Source organism: Anastrepha ludens, chromosome 5, assembly GCF_028408465.1.
Source record: "Anastrepha ludens isolate Willacy chromosome 5, idAnaLude1.1, whole genome shotgun sequence".
Lineage (NCBI taxonomy): Eukaryota > Metazoa > Arthropoda > Insecta > Diptera > Tephritidae > Anastrepha > Anastrepha ludens.
This window is the reverse complement of record NC_071501.1, coordinates 123,778,739-123,805,241: the sequence shown is the minus strand read 5'-3', so window position 1 is coordinate 123,805,241 and position 26,503 is coordinate 123,778,739. Positions and strand designations below refer to the sequence as shown.

General features: G+C 36.4%; 1 protein-coding gene across 4 annotated transcripts in view; it reads right to left on the bottom strand.

Moving 5' to 3' along the window:
• Positions 1 to 6,299: 6,299 nt before the first annotated feature.
• LOC128863805 (ubiquitin-conjugating enzyme E2Q-like protein 1) overlaps positions 6,300 to 26,503 on the bottom strand; it is a 66,170-nt gene continuing 45,966 nt past the window's right edge. For 2 of the 4 annotated variants that reach the window (XM_054103159.1, XM_054103160.1), the window contains 4 exons: positions 25,397 to 25,934; positions 25,159 to 25,300; positions 22,140 to 22,489; positions 20,644 to 20,826 (listed from right to left, as the gene is read on the bottom strand). In XM_054103159.1, the coding sequence (XP_053959134.1) occupies positions 20,718 to 20,826; positions 22,140 to 22,489; positions 25,159 to 25,300; positions 25,397 to 25,632 (837 nt within the window). In that variant the 5' untranslated portion in view covers positions 25,633 to 25,934 and the 3' untranslated portion in view covers positions 20,644 to 20,717. Of the gene's footprint in view, positions 10,174 to 20,643; positions 20,827 to 22,139; positions 22,490 to 25,158; positions 25,301 to 25,396; positions 25,935 to 26,503 lie in introns of those variants that run through there. The other 2 variants (XR_008454628.1, XM_054103161.1) reach the window with 2 other exon arrangements.

Here is a 26,503-nt window from a genome sequence, read left to right as displayed (position 1 = left end):
TTTAGTTTGGAATTAGGTTTTAAATTTAGAAAGTTGTACGTTCACTTTATTACAAGATTAATATAAACTATTTTTATCAAGGCGTACAAGGCGGCCGCTGCAGGCGAAAAAAAGTTTTTTTATGGAATTTCACACCTCAGTTGTGCTCGCAAAATTAATGGAAACAGGGTCTCAACTTGTTCACAACCCCCTATTCTCTAAATTTGGCTCACTCCGATCCCTCGTACTACTATTTGTTCTCCAAGAAATGGTTGGCGGGAAAAAGATTCTAGTCAAACGAGGAGGTGATTGCAGAAACGAATAGTTATTTTTCAGTCTTAGACAAATTCTAATATTCGGTAGAAATCAACAAACTAGAAAGCGTTGAACGAAGTGTATAAGCCTAAAAGGAGAATATCTCGAAAAAAGGTTTATCCCAAATAATTAAGTAGTTTTTATTTTTGCACGGACTTGTCAAATGATGCTAGTATTATCAAGGCATGCTTGACTTCCATCCCAGACGTATTCTTTTTTAATTTTTTCAGAAGGAGAGCGATTTAGGTAGGTGAAATGGTTGAAGTGCACCTGGCACTCCTCAAGTGCTACTAAAGCGCCGTTTTGATACCATTATGAGACCTCCAACAGGCAGATATCTACAGCCAACCAGAGCTGTTGATATAATGGAGAAGATTGATTAGATTTAGGTTGGCGCACTGCCACAGTCTGTCGAAGAAAGGAGCTCCTAGTGACCTTAGTCTTCTAGCTGCCAAACCCGGACATTTACAGAGAAAATGCTCTATAGTCTCCTTCTCTGAAAGGTTCCCACAGCTTCTGCAATGGGAGTTAAATGGTAACCCTAGTTTTTCCGCGTGTGTGCCGATCGTCCAGTGACCGGTAAACCCAGCTACGGGTTTGGAAATTGAATTGCGAGGAGTCCAAAGAACTTTCTGAGTGCTTCGTATATCGTATTGGGGCCAAAGGGTTTTCGACATAGCACATGAAGAAATGGAGCTCCATCTTAATTTGTGCAGTTCCCCTTTAACGACTGTCAAGGGGATGCCGATGACCGGGTAGGAGGTCTCTGAAGCCAATTTAGCCCCCTTCCTGGCAAGCTCATCTGCAATTTCATTTCCCTCTATGGGAATACCTGGAACCCAGATCAGAGAAATGTTACCTGCACACTCAAGAGATTCTCTTATTTACAGGAGTTTACTAATTTCGTTCTGCACCATGGCATCGCGGCTTGACTATCGGAGAAAACCGGGGAAAACTCACCTACCTAGAGCGATTTAAAAGGCTTGGAAGTATTTCGTTATAATTAAATACAATTTTGGAAAATTACTTCACCTGCATTTCTATATATAAATATGTATGTTCCCGTCGCATATACTTACATATATCCGGACCGCATGCTGCTTTCGATTGCCTAGTTGCTCCAGTGTTGGCATGGAAATTCTTCTTTCAGTTTTTTCCTTGCTGTTTTCGAGATCTTGTTACACACACCTTATTTGATGCAGGTACGATTTTTTTCATAATCTTATGGAAAAACGGACTATACAAATATTTTAATATACTTAATTTGTTTTATTTCATTTCTCAACATGAAATACAAAAAAGTGTCCACTCATTTCATTGTAATGCAAAAAACATGCATAGAATTCACGCCTCAGCTTAAATGATACAGTTAAAAAAGAGGAGCTATTTATTTCTAAATCTTAAAATTTTAAGGTATTTAGTACTTAGTTGGGTATCCTTTATTATCAATTATAGCTTCAAGTCCAGGTGGCATGGAATCAACCAATTTTTGACGTGATAACGTCTTATAATTCGATTTAACAGGCTGCACGCACGAAAAAATGTGTCGTTACCTTGCTCATATGTAGTTACCTTACTCATATTAGTGTTACCTTGCTCTTTAGTGTTACCTTGCTCATTAGTGTTACCTTGCTCATATTAGTGTTACCTTGCTCATATGTAGTTACCTTGCTCATTGCATTGAATGAACTGCAAGCGAAAGCGCGGAACGAACGACAAAGCAAACAAAGCAAACGAACGGCAACGTTCGACATCTTGCCCTACTTAAGTGAGCGTATATACATATGTATGTATATGCGCATATGTACATATATAAATTCACGTATTTGTATTTGCATATGCCTTCTTATTGATTATTATTAATTTGATTCACCAAATAAAACCAAGTTTGTTAATAATACCTGTTGTTTTAATGTTATTATTATTATTTTTTTATTATATATGAAGGAAAAAATGTATGGTAATATTTACCATATCTATACTATATTAATATTATAAAGAGGAAAACTTTGTTTGTTTGGTTGTAATGAATAGGCTCAAAAACTACTGGACCGATTTTAAAAATTCTTTCACCATTCGAAAGCTACATCACGAGTAACATGGATTATATTTTATTTTGGAAATAGGGCTCGAGATATAGGTCAAAACGTGGATCCGGGTAACCTTCGGATGTGTATGTACAATATGGGTATCAAATGAAAGCTGTTGATAAGTGCTTTAATACGGGGTAATTTTCATACCTATTGATGACTAGGGTCTGGAAATATATGCCAAAACGTGGACCCGCCGTGTCTTTGCACCGAATTAAACCAAACTTCCACACATTGTTAAGGAGGTATTGAAGATGGTTTCCGTATAGTTTGGGTACCTATTGGTAGATATGGTCTCGAGATATAGGTCAAAACGTGGACCCGGGTAACCTTCGGATGTGTATGTACGATATGGGTATCAAATGGAAGCTGTTGGTGAATTCTTTAGTTCAGAGTTTTTCCATCCGCTCCGTGACTAGGATCTCGAGATAGGGACCAAAACGTGGACCCTAGAATGTGTTTGTACAATATGGATATCAAATGAAAGCTGTTGATAAGTGCTTTAATAGGGGGTAATTTTCATACCTATTGATGACTAGGGTCTGGAAATATATGCCAAAACGTGGACCCGCCGTGTCTTTGAACCGAATTAAACCAAACTTCCACACATTGTTAAGGAGGTATTGAAGATGGTTTCCGTATAGTTTGGATACCTATTGGTAGACAGGGTCTCGAGATATAGGTCAAAACGTGGACCCGGGTAACCTTCGGATGTGTATGTACAATATGGGTATCAAATGGAAGCTGTTGGTGAATTCTTTAGTTCAGAGTATTTCCATCCGCTCCGTGACTAGGGTCTCGAGATAGGGACCAAAACGTGGACCCTAGAATGTGTTTATACAATATGGATATCAAATGAAAGCTGTTGATAAGTGCTTTAATACGGGGTAATTTTCATACCTATTGATGACTAGGGTCTCGAAATATATGCCAAAACGTGGACCCGCCGTGTCTTTGAACCGAATTAAACCAAACTTACACACATTGTTAAGTAGGTATTGAAGATGATTTCCGTATAGTTTGAATACCTATTGGTAGATAGGGTCTTGAGATATAGGTCAAAACGTTGACCCGGGTAACCTTCGGATGTGCATGTACAATATGGGTATCAAATGAAAGCTGTTGGTGAATGCTTTAGTACAGAGTATTTTCCATGCCGCTCCGTGACTGTGGTCTCGAGATATAAATCAAAACGTGGACCCGGGTAACCTTTGGTTGTGTATGTACAATATGGGTATCAAATGAAAGCTGTTGATAAGTGCTTTAATACGTGGTAATTTGTTATGTTATGTTATGTTATGTTAAGTTATGTTATGTTATGTTATGTTATGTTATGTTATGTTATGTTATGTTATGTTATGTTATGTTGTGTTATGTTGTGTTATGTTAAAGTATATTATGTTATGTTAATGTTAACTCATTCGCTATATCCATACAAAATATCTATCAAACAAATAAAATTAAAATTTTCTTTTGAAAAATGCAACCATTCAATCAGTATTTTCGTATGACGTTATCACGTTAAACTATCGTCAGTAAACCGACTTTACAGACCACCTCTTTTTTTTGTGTATTCTGGACCAAATTGGGTGATTGTGCAGGAGTTACAACAAAGTGGGGAAACTTTATATAAATACTTATATTAACTACAGGGTTTGATTGAAAAGTAATGAGCCTTATTTTTTTAAGCAGTTTTATTAAACCTTTTGGCTTATACAGTCGAAACGCCTCCCCCTCAGCTTTCTTTTCAGGCGAGGGAACAAGAAGAAGTCCGGAGGGGACAGGTCTGGGCTGTAGGGAGGGTGGGAAGCACCGGAGCCCCAATCTTGGCCAATGCAGAGGTGCAGAGGAAGGCGGTGTGCGCCGGCGCATTGTCGTGATGAAGGGTCCAATTGTTGACGAGGTCGGGCCGAACCCGCGCCTTCCTTGAACGACTTGTGCCACCGTTTTACCTGGGCGCTGGACAGAGATTGGTCCCCGTAAGGATCCTTGAGTAGCCCAATGATTTCGGTTCTCGTTTTGTTTAGCTTTACGCAAAATTTGATCGAGTAACGTTGCTCCAACGATCGCTGCATTTTCGCCACTGTAAAATCCTAACACACTTTTAAAACAGCTTTTACGCGCGAAGCGATGTTGACTGCACCGCTGTTGCCAGCGAACTGGGACCGGTTTCTAGTGGAAGGGGAAGGCCCAACGATCATTTTCTCTCACCAGCCGATTCGGTTGATCGCTTGACAGACGGTCCGCGCGGGAAGGCTCATTACTTTTCAATCAAATTCTGTATGTTTGTATTATTTATGACTTGTGTTTAGGGTCATTATCTTGATAAAACCGTAAGTCTTCTTCAGTTTGTAATTTTCTAGCGCTTTAAAACAAATTTTCTTATAAAAGTTTTAAATAAACATATTTGTTCATTGTTCTTCGATGAATGTCAAATTCCCAAATCATAACGTTGCCAGCACCGTGTTTTATAGTAGCTCACAAATTTAGCGGTTTGAGCTCGGTATTGGCCTCGCGCCATATAAAAGGTCTGCCATCGGGTCTAAATTAGTTATATTATATTTTCTCGTATTTTCTAGGCGAAACACAGGGCCCGCAAAAAGTATGGTCCCCCAAATTACGGGGGTTCTATTTAGATGGTCACGCACAAACTGCAATCTCTAACTTCTATTTTTTCACTTACGAAACGTTTGTTACGGGCCATTCTACCATTTACATTTGCTTCCCTCAGTATTTTTCGAACAGTTTCTGGTTGGCAAGTGTTACCGAAATCCTTTTTGGCGTTTTTAGTTAACTTTGGAGCGATTATTGCTGGATTTTTCGACACCTGACGCACTAACCACTGAGACCATATCTTTGTGAAAGTTTTATTTGAAGCCTGTCGTCCTTTATTTACCACACGATTTTCATGCATAAAGCGTGCTAAACTGAATCAACTTAAATGTACAATTTCAACTATTTTACGATGCGACATTCCTTTTGTGAAATACGCCAAAATTAACTTAAGCTTTTATATCGAAGTACGCGGTCCCGTACATAACATTTAATATTGCCTTTTGTTGCGGAGTCCCGCTTATTTAATTTTCGCTTATTTAATTACTTATTTAAGTTATTGGTCGTTATGTTTTATTCTTGTAAATTTGCCGTTTATCATTTCTCCACCTTATTTTATTCGTCGTTTATTATTGTAAATTTGCTGTTTCTTATTTCCCCAGTTTATATATAACCACCTTTTTGCGGCGTGAATTCTCTGTATGTGTTTTTTTTTGACGTGATAACGTCTTATAATTCGATTTAGCCGGCTGCACGCACGAAAAAATGTGTCGTTACCTTGCTCATTTGTCGTTACCTTGCTCATTGTCGTTACCTTGAATGAACTGCAAGCGAAAGCGCGGAACGAACGACAAAGCAAACAAAGCAAACGAACGGCAACGTTCGACATCTGCTCTCTCCTACTTAAGTGAGCGTATATATGTATGTATATGCGCATATGTACATATATAAATTCACGTATTTGTATTTGCATATGCCTTCTTATTGATTATTATTAATTTGATTTACTTGAAGAATTTAAAATAAAACCAAGTTTGTTAATAATACCTGTTGTTTTAATGTTATCATTACTAATTAAATTTAACATTTTGTTTTGAAAATTGCAACCATTCCATCAATATTTTCTTATGATGTTGTCACGTTAAACTATCGTCAGTAAACCGACTTTACAGACAACCTCTTTTTTGCATTACATTGAAACTAGTGGACACTTCTTTTTATATTATATGATTAGAATGAAATAAAGCAAAATATTCGGAAATATAGGGCACTTTACAAAAAAATCATATCTGTATCAAGTGAGGAGTGAGTCTGACTGTATGTGCAATTATTGAAAAATTAAAATTTTAGTAAGAACACCAATTTTATTTGTTACACATAGAGGTTTATTAAGTTATTCAAACATATGTATTTTCATTTAAAAATTACTCAAAATACATACAATACTGAACAATGTTTACTTACATGGGTATGTATGTAGGTAGGTATGTTAATAGTTCGGAGCAAGTAAACAATTTGGTAAACTTTCGATGAGGAATAGATTTAGATAAACTATTGGAGCATAGTTTCAAATACGTACATACATACATACATATTTAAACGACAAAGAAGTTCTAACGTACAAATAATCATAGCGAGCGTTACCATTACAAGATGCAAAAGGATCCAATCAAACCATTTTGTAGTTCATTTGCCTGTACGGTCCAATGTCCAATTTGCATTTGCTATTCGCAAGCATGTGGGCTTTAAATTCATATATTAATATTTCTAAGGTGTACATAATTAATAAGTGATTACGCACTAATAGTTTTTGGAACCATTATAAATAAATTATTCTAACCTTTGGAACCATTATAAATAACTTATTCTGCATATGACAAAGTAATTTTTTGGTATTAAAACTCAGTACCTACTAAATTACAAAATATACACACAATTTCTTTCCAAATCTTATAACACAGCTTCGTTTCCTTAATTTATAAACAATAAATCTAGGAAAATAAAGAAAAAGATGGTTCAGCATTTTTATAAGTTTGGTACACAAATTTTTTAACAACATAGGTTTATCTAAGGTGCAAATGCGGCAATAGCTTATACACGGTGGCGCAAAATGAATCATCCAATTTTGCTGTTTGAATAACATTTTTAATAAATAAAATAAAATAAAAAATGGTTTTGATTGATGAAAATCTTTATTTTGATCGATACGCGCTCCATTGCTTGGCTTTATGTAACTGCATTGTAAATTAAATCTTGAAATTAATGCAAAAATATAGAACGGATCCGTACAGAATTTAAGCGTCCACTACTGTGAAGTTGAGGTTATAGCGACTTCTATTTTCTCGATAAGTTCGAGTAGCATTGATATTTTTAATTTGGATCCTAATTGCATGTTTAAAGATGTTGCTGGAGGGTTTTTGGTTAACTTGTGAATTAGCGAATTGCTGAAAATGACTTTATTTCGCTATTATTTTATACTTATAATTTATTTCATTTATGGTTCCTTATAAAAGTACTGATCTATGTCTGAATTAAATCAAATAATAATTATGAAATAACAGTTACTAAAACTGCAGATACAGAAATTGAATCACAGTACAGAGTGTTCCATCTACACTTGACACATGATAACTATCAATAATTTAGTGAAAATGCATCAATTTCGAATTCCTCCTGTTATTTGATATAATACAATTTAAATGCGCGATTAAAAGATTTTCAGTGACACAGAACAGACAATTTCGTTTTGCTGAGAGTGAAATGTGTGTCGACGGTACGCACGCTGGGTTAAGATATTCAAAGAGTTATTTGCAAAATAAAATATTATAATTTCTGCTCGTTCTACACCCGCTCTACGTGTAGAATTGTGCTGCACAGGCTGTGGAAGAAACAAGTCGAGCAAAGTCATTCAAAGATCTCATATGTCAAGTGTAGATGCAACACCCTGTATTAATGCCTTTTTGGTTTTTGAAATATATCTTACAATAGTTGTGTTCGATAACAAAATTAGCCATCACCAGCCATCAATCCAAATCTAGTGCACGAACGAAAAATCTCTGATACTGAGAAGAAAAAGCAAGAAAGTTAATCCCACATCTACACCTTGTATAGATTGAAATTTGAAAATGTCGAGCCAAGGAGCACCCTAAAACACTCAGGCTAAAAAGCCCATTGTATTTAACCTTGTATAGATTACTTATATATTAGAAAAGTTAATACGAAAACATCAGGCAGAGACCGCAAAATTCACTGTTCAAACAAATCTGCCTTACCGAAATTCTTACCAATATCAGCTGTCATTTATATTAGTAGTCACCGCGCCATTTGCATGTTCGAATACAGCGATCCGATTTGTTTTATGTGGTTTTAAGACAGCAAGCTGCCCACATGAGAAAACAGGACAAAGTTAAAACAGGAATTTGACAGATGAAGGCATTATACAGAAATACAAGTAAAAATACTCTTCTTCCTCCTACTTTTTTTGGCAGGCACCCTAGATGTGAGTTTGCAGGCGCCTACGTGTGTAATACTAGGAGTGCTTGGTACGCTTGAGCGTATTGGCGGGGTGGCTATGCCAAATTAGAATTTTTATGGTATGGAATAGAATTTTTACGGTTATTGAATATTGACAAAAAAAAAAAAAACGATACAAAATATCTTTGACTCGGAAAATTTCCAATAAGAAATATTTTTAATATACTTCTTAGCTTTAAAAATGCTTTTTTATTAAGAAATATCAAAATTTGTACATTTTTTATACTTTTTGATACGATTTTCTATGAGATTTTGAAATTCTTTATGCAACCTTGATACATAAAAGAGCGTTTTGGAATCCGGTGATCTCAGTATATCTCGCTGTATTCGTCTTGGCACTGGCCATGATGAAATATATTTAATAATTTTCCTAACTAATTGTCAAAAAATGTACTAGATGTCAGTATGACAGATGTTTGATTAATGTAGGAATAATAAAAAAAAAAAAAAAAAAAAAGTTGTGGGGATTTGTTTACGACCGACAGAGAGTGTTTTTACTTATGGATCTGTACAATGGTAGAAGGAGTAGATGTGGGGTTAGGTTAAGTTAGGTTGACCTGGCTGTAGATGTGGGGTTACGAACGGAAAATTTGGATAGCACGAAAAAGTTGGTCTGATATATCTTTCTACTGAAGCAATTTTAGCCAACCGAAAATTGTCCATCACCACAATATATGATCTGAAAGCATATGATGGAACTTTTGTAAACAAAAAAATTGTGACATGAATTTAACAAAATTGTACAATTAAACGACAAAACAAAAAAAACCTCATAGATAACACGAAAAAGTTGGTATGTTGTGTCTTTCTACCGATTTTTGCAAGTGATGACAAATTTTCCGGTGTAAACCCCACATCCAGGTTTTAATCCGGGTTTATTCGACTAGTTTCTAATGTAAAGATATTTATAAGGATAAAGGCAACAAAAAAAAAATCTTCGTAATCCCACTTCGAACGGAAAATTTGCCATCTCTTGCAAAAACTGATAGAAAGACACAACAGACCAACTTTTTCGTGTTATCTATGAGGTTTTTTTTGTTTTGTCGTTTAATGGCACAATTTTGTTAATTTCATGTCACAATTTTTTTGTTTACAAAAAGTTCCATCATATGCTTTCAGACCGTATATTTTGGTGATGGACAATTTTCGGTTGGCTAAAATTGCTTCAGCAGAAAGTGAACGTTTCTCGTTCATGGAACTGTCACTTTGTTCTCTCAATTTATGAACGATGGATAATTTTTTTACTTGAAAAAATTAGGAATAACTATTACAAATGTTTGTGTTATCGAACGCGACTATTAATACAAATCACATAATAAAAAATTATTATCTTGTGGCAGTTCTTTAACAAAAACGTTAAGGAATCTAATATGGATTTTACAGATTTTTAAACATACACCCATACTGTATTATGTGGTTCTCATACATACATATATATATTATATATGGAATTCACTTAATTACGAGTATATTTTTGCTCATTATTGTTAGACCAGAATCTCACATAGTTTTGTGTGTTCGTGCTTTTATTTGTGGTGACAGCTTAATTTGAATGTTAATACTAACGTTTTGAGTGTATACAGGTGAGTGTTGTACGAGTATACATCCATGGGCAATTCAGCCGTCAGCGAGTGCCGGTGTCACCCACCCGTATTTTTCGTGGGTTTTTACCAATGATCGAAACGCTTCCTCCGCGGTGCGTCTGTGGAAAAATCAGAAATAAGCATTCGCAATTAATTAAAACCGTTCGAGTAGATAAAACTACATAATTACTTTTTTTATAAGAATAAAGCAAAATATCAGCTGTTGTATTAATCTGGGTTTATTCGACTATTTTCTAATGTAATGATAATTACAAGGATAAAGGGCAACAAAAAAAAAAAAAGATTTCATTACTTGGACACACATACAATATTTATAGTAATAGTAAAGTATTTCCAATATAATAATAATAATTTAATAAAATATAGGTAATTTTTGTAATTTTATTGCCCTATAATGGATATACTTAATCCTGCCATAAGTTTTTTTACAAGTTAATTTCCTTACAGATATGAAATTGTAATACTTCTTTTAATGAAGTTAGTTTTATTTAATCACGTTAATATTAAAAAAAATATATTTAATTTTCATTCGAAATGGTCATCATTTGCTTTTACACAAGTCTACAACCGACTACGCCGCCATTCAGCTATTGCAGCACGAACGATTTTTATGGATATTGACGTCATGCTCGAACCAAAGATTGTTTGAGATTCTCCAAATTTCTGTGATGCTCTCCAATTTTGACCACAAACTGTAATCCAATGGATTCAAATCTGCACTTCCAGACGGTCAATCTGCTGCGGCTATGATCCTGGGAATATTGTTTTTTAGCCATAGGTTTTGCCTTATGGGCTGGAGGGGAATCTTATTGGCAAATCCAACGCTCTCTATTCCAGAGAATACTGCTCAACTGGTTCAAAATGCCTTCTAAGACATACCTTCTGGTACATTTTTTACCCGGTGTTAACCCCTTTTTCGCACAAATTAAGAGATGTAACGCCTTTACAAGACACTCTCCGCCCAAAACATTATAGAGGCGGGATGGTGGCCACGCTGCCCACCGTTTGGCCCTTGGAACAAGATTTTTTGCGTCTTTAGAAGTTTTAGTATAGATTTTGGCGCTTTGCTTAGTAAGAGCTTCTTCAACAATTTCTGCGAATTCTTTTTCGAACAGCTTTTATGGCTGGTTCGCACTACGCGAGGATGACCACTTCTTTTTCTGTCTGTCAGTTCAGACGTTTGGGAAAAACGATTGATTGGGCAGTAAACAAATATTCGCGAAATATTAAGTTCTTTCAGCAATTCCTAAATCGAAATTTTACTTTTACCACATTTATGTAATGAAGTCTCTGCAATGCTATTTTCCTTAGATCTCCTCTCCATTGTTAACAACCGAAATTTGCTGAAACTGAGTATAATTTATGAGTAGACAATGCACATGAACAAAATCGAAAACAACGCAACTTTTTTCTGCGAATTTGTTCTCGCCGTATGCATTAATAACGTTGTTAGTTCTGCCTTCTCCAAACTGGATAAAGAGGCAAAGCGAATGGGTCTGGTGGTGAACGAGGACAAAACGAAGTACCTCCTGTCTTCAAACAAACAGTCGGCGCGCTCGCGTATCGGCACCCACGTCACTGTTATAATTTTGAGGTTGTAAAAGACTTCGTTTATTTAGGAACCAGCATTAACACCGATAACAATGTCAGCCTTGAAATCCAACACAGAATCTCTCTTGCCAACAAGTGCTACTTTGGACTAAGTAGGCAACTGAGCAGTAAAGTCCTCTCTCGACGAACAAAACTACCACTCTACAAGGCTCTCATCATGCCCGTCCTAACGTATGGCGCAAAAGCGTGGGCGATGACAACAACCGATGAAGCGACGCTTGGAGTGTTTGAGAGAAAGATTCTGCGCAAGATTTTTGGACCTTCGCACGTCCAATATCGGCGAATATCGCAGGTGATGGAACGATGAGCTGTATGAGCTTTACGACGACATAGACATAGTGCAGCGAATAAAGATCCAGCGGCTACGTTGGCTAGGTCATGTCGTCCGAATGGATACACACGCTCCGGCTCTGAAAGTATTGGATGCGGTACCAGCTGGTGGTAGCAGAGGAAGAGGAAGACCTCCTTTGCATTGGAAAGATCAGGTGGAGAAGGACTTCACTTCACTTGGTGTGTCCAACTGGCGCCGGTTAGCACGAGAAAGAAACGTCTGGCACGCTTTGTTAAACTCGGCCAAAATCGCGTAAGAAGTATGGATTGTAAAATTTGTCACAGAATTTATGACAAGACTATTCTATATATATTATATATATATAATTGGCGCGTACACCCTTTTTGGGTGTTTGGCCGAGCTCCTCCTCCTATTTGTGGCGTGTGTCTTGATGTTGTTCCACAAATGGACGACGACGACCACAAATGCATTCGATACTGTATTCGGTTCATAAACAGCTCAAATTTGCTTGGCCGTCTGCTTCGACTTTTCACCTCGGTAGTAGGTAGTAGTAGTCCTGCAGAGTGCATGTAATTTTCTCTTTCTTCACCTTTACTCAGGACCGCTGTAATATACAGTTGACTTCATCAAACATAAGTATGTAAAACTGCCCCAGAACTTTCTTCGAAGCGTAATGCCCCACTTAATGCAAAAAATTCAGAACTTCGCCTAATATCTAATATTACTACTAAATATTTATGTAGGATTCCAAGTTAAACAATTTGTTCTTACTTTAATTTAGACAACTTCTTTATTACTTCAACTTAGACAATTTGTTCCTGTGCGTTCCTCGCTTGATGGCGGTTTTGTTCACAATGTTCTATCTGTCCTGTCGGTCGTATCGTCAACGTCTTCGTTGGGTATGTTCGCGGTATGGTAATCTCGGTATTTTTGTTGCGTTACATTGTCGTCCGTATTAGTCCGGTCATACACTGTGCGCTCTGTCTCCCATTATGTCTGTTCGTCGTGTCCGTCATTTCCTACATTCGGCCAACCTGCGCGCTCATTCGGCCCGAATGAGGGATCCCATCTTTTCATGAACTCAGCCACTGTCGTGGTTCGACTTGGACCTTCGTGATCGCCAATCTTTTCCACAGTGTATCGCCCACGTCTCATCTTCTTCACGATTTTATATGGACCCAGATATTTCGGATTTAACTTTAGTCCCACTCCATACTGCGTTCGCTTAATGGCTACTAGCTCATCGCTGGCATATTCGGGTTCTGTTCTTCGGTTTGCGTTGAAAGTTCGTCGATTTTCTTCTTGAATAACGACAATGTTCTCCCGGGCTTGACGACGCACTAATTCTCTCTCTGCATCCATTTCGACGATAGCCTCGTTATCCAATAATTCTTGCATTTGCGGAATGCCCACGACTCGCATCTCTAGACCTGTCAATATCTTAAACAGCGATGATTTAGTGCTGCGCGCTGGGGTGCTGTTGAGGAATCGCTGAACGCGATTTACCTGCGTATATCATTTTCCAGGGTTCTCCAGACACAGCTTTGCTATCATTGGCACCACCACTCGATGTATTCGCTCGACCTGTCCATTCCCGCGTGGCACTCCGGTTGCTATCAGCAGATGTTCGATTTGCTCGCTCTCGCAGTAGCTCTTAAAATGATTTGAGGTAAAAGCGGAACCTCTGTCCGTGATTATTCGCTTCGGGTTCCCGAAAACTGCTGACTGCTTCTGCAATCGTTCGACGACGGCCTCTGCGTCTGTGTTCCTTGTTGGATAGAGCCAAACAAACTTCGAGAAAGCGTCTATTACTACTAAAATATAATTATATGCCTTTTTAGTAGGTTCCATCGGACCCACATATTCGATATGAAATGTTCCTAGCGGCTTGTTTTGTTTATTTACCGGGTTCAAGTATCCCTCTTTTTCCCAGCCTTGGAATTGGTCACTAAACATTCTACGCAACCTTTTACTACTTTGGCAACCTTACTATTGAGTTGTGGTATATAGTATGATCTCTCCACCGCATCTTGCGTCCTCTTAACTGAGAAATGACCTTGCCTATGCGCCACTTTGATGATCTTTTCTTCTATTGCCGACGGTACGACTATGAGCTCCTTCAGTGGGTCTTTATACAAAACCTCTTGTTTTAAATAGAAATCTTCGTAGTCGTCCCTTTCCAGTACTCTACGAACAGCCCGTATCCAGTCATCCTGTTGTTGTGCCTGCTTTAACCGGTGTCGCAATGAATCTTCTAAAATTAAGCATGAGAGCGTCAACATGTCGCATCTTCGTGCCGCTACGGTGCTCAATTTCGTAATTGAAATCCTGTAGAAACATCGCCCAACGTGAAACTCTAAGTGGAACGTCCCTTTTCTTCATAGTCATAGTCATGGTGAAAGCGTTACAGTCAGTGAGTATCTTGAACCTTATACCCAGCAGGTAGACTCTCCATTTCTTCAGTGCCTCGATGACTGCCAGTACCTCCAACTCGTACGAATGATCGGTCGGCTTTGTCTTACGGCTCATGTATTGAATCGGGTGGAACTCCTGGTCATCGTAGTCTTTCTGCAGTAGAACCGCCCCGTACCCCAAACTACTGGCATCAGTATGTACTTCCGTAACCGCTTAGTTGGGCAAAGGAAAGTTTTTAATTGCGTTTGTCTTTGCATCCGAAGGTTGAATTGTATTGTTAGCGATGATATACTCGAGAAACTCTACCCTTCTTCTCAGGAACTGACACTTGTTCCACTTGACTTGCAGGCCACTTGCTTCTGACCTTTTTAACACCAACATCAGCTTCTTGATCCCTTCTAGTTCATCCTTCGAGGGAATTATCAGGTCGTCCATATAAGCTATCACCGTTCCATTTTGAATCAGATCTTTAAATACCGCAAAGACGAACCTTGAGAAAACTGCGGGGGAGTTAGATATTCCAAACGGCACGTATAGGAACTCATATTGACCATTATGAGTGACGAAAGAGATATACTTCCTTGAACTTACTTCTACTGGGACATGGAAAAATCCGTTCGCAAGATCCAATGTTGAAAAAACATTAGCTCCTAGCAATTGTTCGATAGCATCGTCAATCATCGGCATTGGGAAATTGTCACGCACAATTTTATCGTTTAATCGACGATAGTCACAACAAAGACGTTTGGTGCCATCTTTCTTGCCGACAAGCACAACTGGCGACGCGTAGTTTGAATTACTGACCTGAATAATGCCTTCCGCTAGCCAATCCGCTACTTGATCATCCACTATCTTCCGGTCTGCATAAGACATACGTCTTGGTCGCTCGTATACTGGATTGTCGTCGGTGAGCAAAATTTTCATCTCCACCGGTGAAATCCTTTTCTTCACAGGCTTGTAGGCCATTATTAAATTCTCCACTGTTTCTGCTTCTGCTTTACCCAGATGCAAGAGATCCGTCCCGTGATGTACGTCTTCCTCCATTTTCTCTATTAGACAAAGGTTTCCGAACTCTTCTCTCAACTACACGATGTTGCTTGCTGGTTCTCGTTCGACAGGCTCCTCTACTACCACATTACACTCATGTACCACCCTGTTCTGCGGGTGCACCTACTTGACGCTCCCAGCGCCGCTCTGGTTGTGATCATCTTCACCTCGCATCTCTGCATGCCTACGTGGACGCTCATCCACCAATGGTTGCGTGTTAGGGCCCTCTCTCAGCTTCCTAGCCGCATCCTTCATACCTGCGTAAAACGTATCTAAATCTTCAGCGATCGAATCACCACTACTCGCACTTGCGCAATTACCAGCCACTGACTTGCACACCGCTGCACCGTCATCTGGACTTTCTTCGACTCGCCCTCTTCCCATCACCTGTCGGCCGCCTCCACGTTTCCTTTCACTATGTTCGTCTAACTTTTCTCGAAATAGAGCACCTTCTTCCCTTATAAATAGGCCAACATGTTTGAGGACATCATTGCCTATTACCCATGAGTATCTTAAATCGCGTTCTCTCGTCACGTGGAACGCTATATCTAACGAAACGCCGTCTATTTGCTTGGGCATGGTAAAGCTGCCGATTGTTGTTAGCGTGCTATTACCAATGCCTACCAATTTCCGCCTCTCCCTGTTCAACTGTACATCTAAATTTAACATCATCAATGTGTCGTAACGCATTCAACATAAATCTGAACCAGTGTCAATTAATGCCGAAACCGTTTGATTAGATGTGCTAAAACATATATCTTTAAAAATTAGACCGCTTTTTGTTACACAATCTTTTTTTTATATATTTGCATTCGCTAGGACGATGACCTTCATTGCCGCATTTAAAACATATAAAACGCTTGCGCGGATAGTCCCGAACAAAATGCGTTCTGTCACCGCAATTAAAACAACGCTTACTTATTGCACCAGAACTCGTTGAAACTTTTCCCATGGATGTTAGTTGTGCCTGTTTCGCGTTTGAAGACGAAGGCCTATTTGATCTCACCTTCTCATAGACCTTTATTTGCTCCTTTAGATCTTGTACACATGTCATCTGATATAAATTTGATTTGTTGATTTTGGTGTCATGGATCCCTTCGATGAAATATTCGATTAAGCTGGACTCATCTAAATTAAGCGGTTTCCCAATCTCCATCATAGCGTACAGGTATTCACGAAGATCTTTTCCTTGTCGCTGGCGACGATTACGAAGAGCACGATGTATCTCGATCGATGAAATATTTGTGCCAAATTCTCTACGCAGTGCTGATTTTAGTGAATCCCAACTGCTTATGCCGCTCTGACTTCGAACGAAAAGCTTCGCTGCACCCTTTAACAATTGTTTGCCGTATATAAATCGTTGTAGATCACCCCACTGTACTGCTATGGCGTTATATTCAAATTATTAAAAAATGTTCGCATAAGTTTGCAACACTAGCGAATCTTCAATTTTAAAAATTAAATCAAAATTATTTTTAACCCTTTCGCGATATTGTTGCCATATGGCAACAGTAAACTTTAAAAGGCCGTCAACACTCTCTTGTAAAAAATATCAACTTTTTTGTTACATATTTTCATAAATTTAAGTTTAATGGTTAAACAGAAATAAAATAAGTAATAACCGCCCATTATATAATATATCATTAATACAACATTTTTAAAGAAAGCCTTCTGGCATATTGCACTTCACTCTGAAATTTGTATTTTGCATTTTTAGATTTAGATCATTTAACTTAACGAAAGAAAATTTTTTTAAGTTTCTTGCTTTGGAGGTTATGATTGGGACAATTGATTATCCCAGATTGTCTATGTACTGGACAGCGCCCACAGATATTCCGGCATTTCGTCAAAATATGATAAATAATAGATTTCATTCCTTGCGAAACAACTTGAAGTTCACAACAAGTGATCCAGGCAATGACAAACTTTTCAGGATTCGTCCATTAATAAATATCTTTACTAAAAAGTTGTATACTATCCCCAAAGAAGAGAATCTTTGTGTGGATGAAATGATGGTACCTTTTAAAGGAGAGACTGTCCTTAGACAATACATGCCTAAAAAGCCAATAAAATGGGGATTTAAATTATTTTGTCTATGTAGTTCAAATGACATGTTGTATGACTTTGAAATATATCAAGGAAAAAATACCTTTATTTCTGGACCAAAACTAGGGTTTTGCTCCGATATTGTAGTTCATCTCCCAAGAACTATTCCCGAAAACAAAAACTTGAAGCTATTTTTTGACAACTATTTTGCTACACTTAATTTGATACTGTACTTACAGAAAAAAGGTATTTGGGCTACGGGTACAATTAGAGGAAATAGGTGTAGGAAAGTGCCTTTGCAATCTGAAAAGGAACTAAAAAAGGAAGGTAGAGGTAGTTTTGATTACCGCATCGAAAGGGAGGACAACCTTTATGTCATAAGATGGCTTGATGGAGGTGTTGTCCAATTGATTTAATCAATATATTGCGAAGAGCCGCTTAAAAATGTGCAAAGATTTTTAGTTGAAAAAAAGACGAAAGTTGAAATAACTCAGCCCTACACTGTGGCTGTGTACAACAAGAATATGGGAGGAGTTGATAAAATATACTTCCTTCTTTCATTGTATAGAATATCGATACGGTCAAGAAAATGGACACTTCAATTATTTGACCACTCATGGAGGATCATGAGGGTAATAATAAAGGCCAAAAGCAGAAACACATGGATCTGCTTGAGTTCCGCAACGACATTGCTGATGGTCTGCTAGCGCAAGCAAATAAGGATGCATTTTCTCGCAAACGGGGACGGCCAAAAGTCTCTTTGAATGAAAACATCGACAGCCCATCAACTTCTCGAAAGAGATATGAAACAGCACCATAAGTTTCTGTCCGATATGATGGAAATCAACATTGGGTGGAGTACACTGAGAAAAAAAACAGATGCAAATTAAAAGGATGTTCAGGATTTTCCAGATACAAATGTTCAAAGTGTTCGGTTCACTTGTGTCTACCCAACAGAGATCGCGATTGCTTTAAGGATTATCACTGCAGCGACTAAATTCTTGGTAAGATACTTCTTTCCTTTGTATTATTTTAAGTAATTTTTATAGCTATAGTTTTCTATAATACTTTTTAAGCTAATATTTTATGTTTTTAGTTTATATCCTTGTTCACTTTTTAATATGCATGTACGTGTATATTTATAGTATTGAATGGATTTTTTTATTTTAAATATTTTGTCATTGTTGGAACTTTAGTTTAGAAATCTTGATTTATAAATAAATTGAAATTTTGATGTCAAACCAAATTTTAATAAATGTACGAACCTTTATGCAAAAACCAAAAATAAACTGTTTTTCTTTACCATATAAAACATTTGTTGCCATATGGCAACATTAAAAAAAAGCACTTAACAAAAAAATAAAAAAAAAATTTATTTGTATTGTTATTGGTCCTAAAATAAATACTCAGACAAAAATTTGGATTTTTTGGATGGCGCAATAAAAAGATGTAGCGAAAGGGTTAAATTAATTCACTTAGCGCTTAACAATTCAAAAAATAACGTTCAATAATATATAATACTAGTATGTAACCCCCGAAAATCGGTTGGGCTTTTTTCCCACGGAAGGTAAACAGCATATGTGACATTTTTTTTTTCACAGATCTTTACGTTTTAAAAAATTTTAAGAAGAATGGTAAACAAAATTTTCAAAGTTCATATTCATATATGATTTGATAATGGCTGCATACATAAAAATATACATGTACACATAGAGTACAATACAAAGAAAAAAAAACACTTAAAAATGTATATCTGTGTCAAAAAGTTCGTTGATTTGATGGGTAATAGTGTTCTTTTAAATGGCGTTGGGCATCGTCTATTACTATAAAATTTGTCTGAGAATAGCCCAAATACAGTTTACCTTTGAATTAGTATCAAATAAATAACTAATTTGTCTCTCTCTCCTCATTTTTTAAAACTATTTCAAATTTTGAGTTTTGCAAAAAGGATCAAACGCACACAAAATTTTTAAATACATACATACGTTTATATATTGTAGTTCAATTGTACCATATACGAACGAAAACAAAAGTGGATGCTTCTACCCATCATATCCAATACGTGACGTTTCAAACATTTATCACTTACTTACCTGCTCTATTCCTCCACTTAAAGTAGGAACTTTTCTACGAACTCTTCTTGGTCGTCCTCTAGGCATATTTTAAAATTAAATATGGATGTACTTTTTTCTTAAAATAAATTCTATTTTGCGTCTGTCCAAAACTCTTTTTAATTTGCACTGTTACCGTTGTTTTAAGTGAATTGACAAATTTTAAGTCAATTGTCAATTCATACCAATTATTGCCATCACAACCAAATTTTGAAAAAAGTTCGCAGCACCCGTTGGGACTATGCTCATGAATACATATTTATTAGTAAAGAGAACAAAACAAAACAATTAAAGAGTTCTTTGCCCATACAATGCTGTGCTCATTAGAAAGAGAACTAAACAAAGCAAACGTACTCATACAAGAATGATAGAAAGAAGATTGCGCCCATCAGAGCGTACGTGACGTCACGTTTGCTGAGTTGTGCAGTATTGCCAACCATTTGCTCTTCGCAATAAATTTAGTGCTTTTTTATACCGAAAATGCGAAAATTTTGAAGTTTCGTGTTTGTTTCTTTTTTTTTAATTTAAAGCTACCGAAACTTTAGGTTAAAAAAAAACTGTATTATTATACAAAAGAAGTTTAAAAAAGGCCACTCTGAGAAGATTTTAATGCTAATGAAAATTTTTTTACTCTTATAAAATTTGATAATTTGAAAGTGCAAATTTAATTTTTGGCTCCATTTAAGGTTATGCAAAAATATTAAATGCCCCACTCTCAACTCTTCTTAAGATTGAAAACCTTTTTACACATTTTAAAAAGCTTTTGAATTTATTGAATGCGAATTAAAACCATAGAGGTGTAATCGTTTCTTCCGGTCATCAATCCTTAGTGAGACATAGGACATTAAGAGTTATATTCATTGTAAAAATAAACAAGAAAATACCAGAAAATACTAAAGAAACCATACTGACATTTTTACAAAAAGAGTACCTTATCTAGTTACATAACTTCAAATATAGCAAAAAAGTCGTTCCCTTAACAAAAGAGTCTCGCTTAAAAAAAAACTCATAAATTAAATTATACATAAGCATAACACATTTATTTAATAAAACGCACATTTTAAAGACAATTTGTCACGCATACAAAGTTCTTTAAGTAATTCAATAAAAATTTGTTGGGTTATTTTCTTTGAACGGGCATTTTAGTGCGTTTTATATCCAAAACTAGGCAACACTGCAGTAGCGAGAGAGAGATTTGACTGCCGAAAGCAGAAGAACACCAACAACACCTGCAATCGCGGGCAATGCCACCAGATATTAAAAAAAAGTAAAGCTAAATAAAACTGAGTGAATTATTTGAATAATTATTAAAAAATGTATATTTTACAAAATTATAAACATGACATTTTAATTAGAACAGCTAGAAAAATGTCACGAAGAAAGAACTAAAACTCCGAGACAAAAAATATATTAATAAAAATAACAAAAAAATGCTAAAACAAGTATGGTAATCTGGCCATACTGGAGCTAAAATCACGTAACTAGTTGTCAAATTCGTTGAGCGCAAAGTAACGGGACCACGATAGGCGCCATCTCATTATTCTTTCCATCATGGTACTCATATATATGCGTATATTTGTGTGTCTCGCTTTGCATAGACATCGCTGTCATCAATATGAAAATTTTGATAACTTTACACGCAAGTATTTCATGAACAAATTAACCAATTTTAATTTTTATAATTTTCCGGAAATATGCTCATCAAAACCTTTCTTTTGATATATATTTCATATCTGTACATATTGTAGTTTAGTCAGAATAAGCGCCATGTTTTAAAATAATACTATAGAAGATTTAAATATGTACTTATGTATATTTACATGAGTTGCACCTTATACATTTATATTACCCTACTATTAGCGGTACCCTTTTCTGCCGTTGTCGCCTACGCTGCTCTGGTCTCGCTGCTGCTCTGACAACGTCGCTCACTTGAGCAGTCGCTCTCTGCTCCGTTCCGTTACCACTGCTGCTGCTGCGATCGTTCCCGTTAACGCACTCGCCGCTACTCCAGTTATGTGTGTACGTATGTATACGTGGCGTGATTAGCCAGTATGCGGTATTTTGCACTTATTAAATTCACTATGGCCGAATCCCGGTTCTGATACCACTTGTAGGATTCCGAATTAAACAATTTGTTCTTAATTTAATTTAAACAATTTCTTTATTACTTCAACTTAGACAATTTGTTCCTGTGCGTTCCTCGCTTGATGGCGGTTTTGTTCACAATGTTCTATCTGTCCTGTCGGTCGTATCGTCAACGTCTTCGTTGGGTATGTTCGCGGTATGGTAATCTCGGTCTTTTTGTTGCGTTACATTGTTGTCCGTGTTAGTCCGGTCATACACTGTGCGCTCTGTCTCCTATTATGTCTGTTCGTCGTGTCCGTCATTTCCTACATTTATTCAAGTCAAATTTAATTTAGTTCATGTCTTTCTTGGTTGCTTTCTACCCGAGATCGATTGTAAATCTACAAATTAGTATGTGCCACGTGTATGCACATAAATACTTGTTGCATATGCACTATTGTCTACTTTGGGACCTCACCTGCTAAATTCCTTTGTACTTTTGGTCTTTCGCACAATACGTCCTTGACCCTTCACTAAGCTCGCTGAAAATTGCATTAGCACCGCCTCCACAGTGTACGCTGACGCCCAGCCGCGTGGCGTCAGAAGTTCCATGCAAATAGCTCCACCTTCCATTACGAAACCCTTCTCGATGCGCGGCTCGACGACTCGCATAAATGGCGGTGCAAATGGGAAGTTATCGGGAAAAACTAGATGCAGGAGTATAAATGGAATGTTCATTTCGGTCATGTCTTTCGCTAGCTTTGAGTCTGGATCGATGATATGCAGACGGGCATACCATTCGTACAGGTTGTCATTGATAAGCTCCACCTACGATTAAAGGTAATAAAAAATATCATAAAACAATATGCGAATGTAAATTTATAGTCTAGCCAATGTGCATGCATATAGTACATACATACATACATACAGCTAAGTTAATTAATATCGTAGCATAAATTTCTGCACTATTTTTTCCAGCAATTTAATATGGAATATTTTCTTAACGTTTTGTTCATATAATTAATAACGTTTTATTTGTGAATTTTGTTGAAAACCTTTTAATTATTTTTTACAGATCTCCTTTGGAATACTACAGCTTCTCACTCCATTTGAACTACATACATACAGTAGTCTAGCCAAATTGCCATATTTTCATTTGTACATTGAAAATGACTAAAAATTAGGCAATAAAATCGGTGGATGGGCCTACTCCGAAAAACCGGAAATAAAGCAATCACTGTAGTGTATTTCAAGCGGAAGTCACTGCTATTATGAAAGGACTTAAGAGATAAAAACGAGAGTATTATTCACCAGGAAACTCGTTATTTATTCAGACAGCCGGGCAGCAATAAAAGCGCTAGAGTCAAAGACACAATCGTCGAAAACAGTCATATAATGTTTTATACTCCTAGTATTTCCATGTAAACCTCATTTGGGTGCCAGGTCATAGAAATATAGCAGTAAACTGCAAAGCAGATGAGCTTGCCAGAAAGGGTACAACCCAAACTTTTCAATCGGGTAAAGCGTTGATAGCCATGCCCATATCCCCCTGCAAATTATGTACTGATATATGGCGAAACTATTAGAACACTAAATTCAAAATGGCAAAACCTAGCAACATGCGAATTAAGGGGTTAGGGGTAGTCAGAGTTTTAAAAAAAATTGGATTGTTTTTTGCATTTTCTTAAAGTATAATATCCTAAAAATAGTGTGTGAAAATTTGAAGTGAATCCAATTCATACTTTTAGAGTTATTCAACAACTCCGCAACGTTCGAGAGCAAGTGGCAAAACTTTAAGGGGGTAGTATGGTATTTTTTTTTTTTTCATTTTTTTTTTTAAATTATTCTATAACATCTTAAGATTATTGTGTGAAAGTTTGAAGTGCATTAGAGTAAAATTGACAAAGACTCAAAGGATTAAGTATCTACCTCTCCAACCGGATTTCACGCTGTAAAAATCTTCACAAATCTTTAAACGCGTTTTTCTCACACTTGCCTTTTTTACGGTCGGTGTCCACTGTAGATTCATATCTACTGCACCGATTCTTTTCAAATTTGGTTTTTTTGTTTCTTTACTTTATTCACGAGGTAATGACGTCGAGTTTTTTTTTTTTTTTAAATTTTGTCATATTTTAAAACAACAAAGTTTTCAAGTTTTTTTTATGAAAAATCGGTGTTTTGACTTCAAAGCGCTTTAAAAAATTTAAAAAAAAAAAAAAAAAAAAAAAATTCGACGTTGTTACCTGCGAAACTTTATTAGCTGATGAAATCAATTTGGTTTTTTGATTTTAGTTGATCCAGTAATGAGTTCTGAGGGACACCGCAATAAAACTTTTTTATGAGACGTCCGCGAAGATTCGCTGCCACCAACTCATTTCTTCATAAAAATCAATGAAAATTTCACACAATATTCTTTAAATATGACTTTATAATGAAGTAATTTTAAAATTTTGAATAAATCAACTTTGTCGACAAAAAAAATTTCGAAAAATATGCTTGTTTTACACCGAATTAACCATACTACCCCCTTAAATGCGATTTTCTCAAAACTATGTTTTGGAACTGGTGATCACTGTAACTTAAAAACCACAGCTTTTGAAAAACATAAAAAATCGTGTCTGATCGAAAGATTTTTTTTCAAATTTTTTTTTTTAAACAATTAATTGCCGATTTTTTCACGAAATCTCAAAAATATTTCCTGAAGCCGCTTAGATTAGACACAATATTATCTATTAATAAAACTAATTTCTCTTGCCCGATTGATTTTAGATGAATCTCCAAGGACTTGCAATGATCACCGCAAGGGCCTTCTGGAGAAACGGGCCCAAACAAACAACGAACAAACAGCGAGAATTTTTACAATTATTAATTTTTTTTTTTTTGAAATTTTGCTTAAGTCAAGTCGAAACATGATGCATTAATGGTATGTTTTTATTTTTGTAAAATAAAGCAATTGACTAGCAAAAAAAAATTATTGAAAATCATCATTTTTTCGGAGCTCTGACTACCCCTAACCCCTTAAGCAAATTGGCATTGCCGAAACTTAGCAGTAGTTGTTCAAAATGCCTGCTTAAACTCAACAGAGAGAATATAAGAACTATGATAGGTGTATTTTAACCGGTCATTGTCTAATAGGCAACTCTGGTAGAAGGCTGGGAGCTCCCTACCACGATTATTGTAGAAGCTGTTATAGTACAGGAAAGGAAGAAACTTGTATACACCTCCATGGCAGAAATACACACGGACGTTTGCCATTGCCGCCGAGGGGCGACCGCCATTAGAAAAAAATGTTTTTATCATTTTGCCGTTTCATGCACAGAGATTCAAACCCATTCGGCTACGGCGGCCGAGTTTCTTTATTTCTATTTGATCTAATTCTTCTACAAACCTTATGAATGTACATAATTGTAATTGCATATAGATTCAATTCAATTCAATAGTTGATGCAAACATACGAAATGAGCAACTATCATATTTTATATCGAATTGTTGCTTACCGTGAAAACTGGGTCCTTTTTGCTGTTGTGCACTTTCTGTATCTCCTTGTACTCTTTCATCAAACGACGAGCGCGAATACTGTGGTCGGGTGCATGTTGAGCATTGACCGACATAACCATACGACTTGTGGCTGGTGAAACTCTACAAACAAAATATTAAATACGATTATAAAAAATAACCGAAAAATGTGTATACTTGAAGTGGAATAAAGTTTTCAAAATAATTTTTAATACATACTTGTTATCCTGTCTTCGCAATCGTTTGCCTGGCGATTCAGCTGTCACGCCTGTGGCCATGGCGTTTACATTTGAGTTCTTTGCTGTTACATTGCCCCCGACATTACCTCCAGAGTTATTCCCATTAGCTCCGTCGCCCCCAGCTTCAGCTGTTTTGTCACCGCTGCCACTACGACTTCGACTCTTATTAAATTTTCGTATAGCAGCCGTTACTTTCTCCTTCAAGCTCGACGACATTCTTTAATTGTGAGTTTTAGTTTCAATTAAATCTTATTTACGTTTAGTCTTTAATTCTTTTGCTTTATTTTAATTGGAGTGGTGGGAAGCTGTCTAATTTTTCGGTGGTTTTCTAGCAGTTGATTTCCTATTTGCTTTGGTCAGTCAGCTCCCCGTTTTTTATTGAGCACTACTATTCTCTTCAATCAGTCTTATGCCTAGAGTTTATTTTTTCCAACTTTCGTCTTACTTTTGCTTGGTTTTATCTTTAAAGCTGTCTAGTTGTGGGGGTATCAGCTTTGATCCTTTCATATGGCATATGTCTGCGAATGTAAAAATAGAGAATATTTTCAATATGTAATAATAATCATATTTTAATTTTATTATAACTACATAAATACGTGACTACATCTACATACATCTGACAGAAAGGTATGTTTGTCTGTTTGTCTTTAATACAATTTTTCTAAGCCTTTATTAAGGGGGAACGCCACTGTGGGGGGTCAAAAAATAGTCCATGTTTGGGAATTTGTTTTTGTAAGTAGGAATGATTATTCGAGGATCGGACAAAAGACAATTTACTATATATATATGTCTTAAACTATGTTGATGTAAATTTTTATTAAAAAATATTGAAATTTGACACGTTTATGTAAATAAACGTAACGTGGCAGCGATACGGCAATGAATAATCATCTGAAATTAAAAACCAAAAATTTTATTAATCTATACAATAGTGGCTATCGTTGTACATAGCCGTTTTTTTTTTTTTTTTTTTTTGACAAAATGGTGGTGATTTGAGTTTCGATGTGTGTTTTTCACCATTTTTTTTAATTTTCAACAGGCCCAAAAATAGTTATTTTCAAAATTTTGCAAAATCGGCTACGTACAA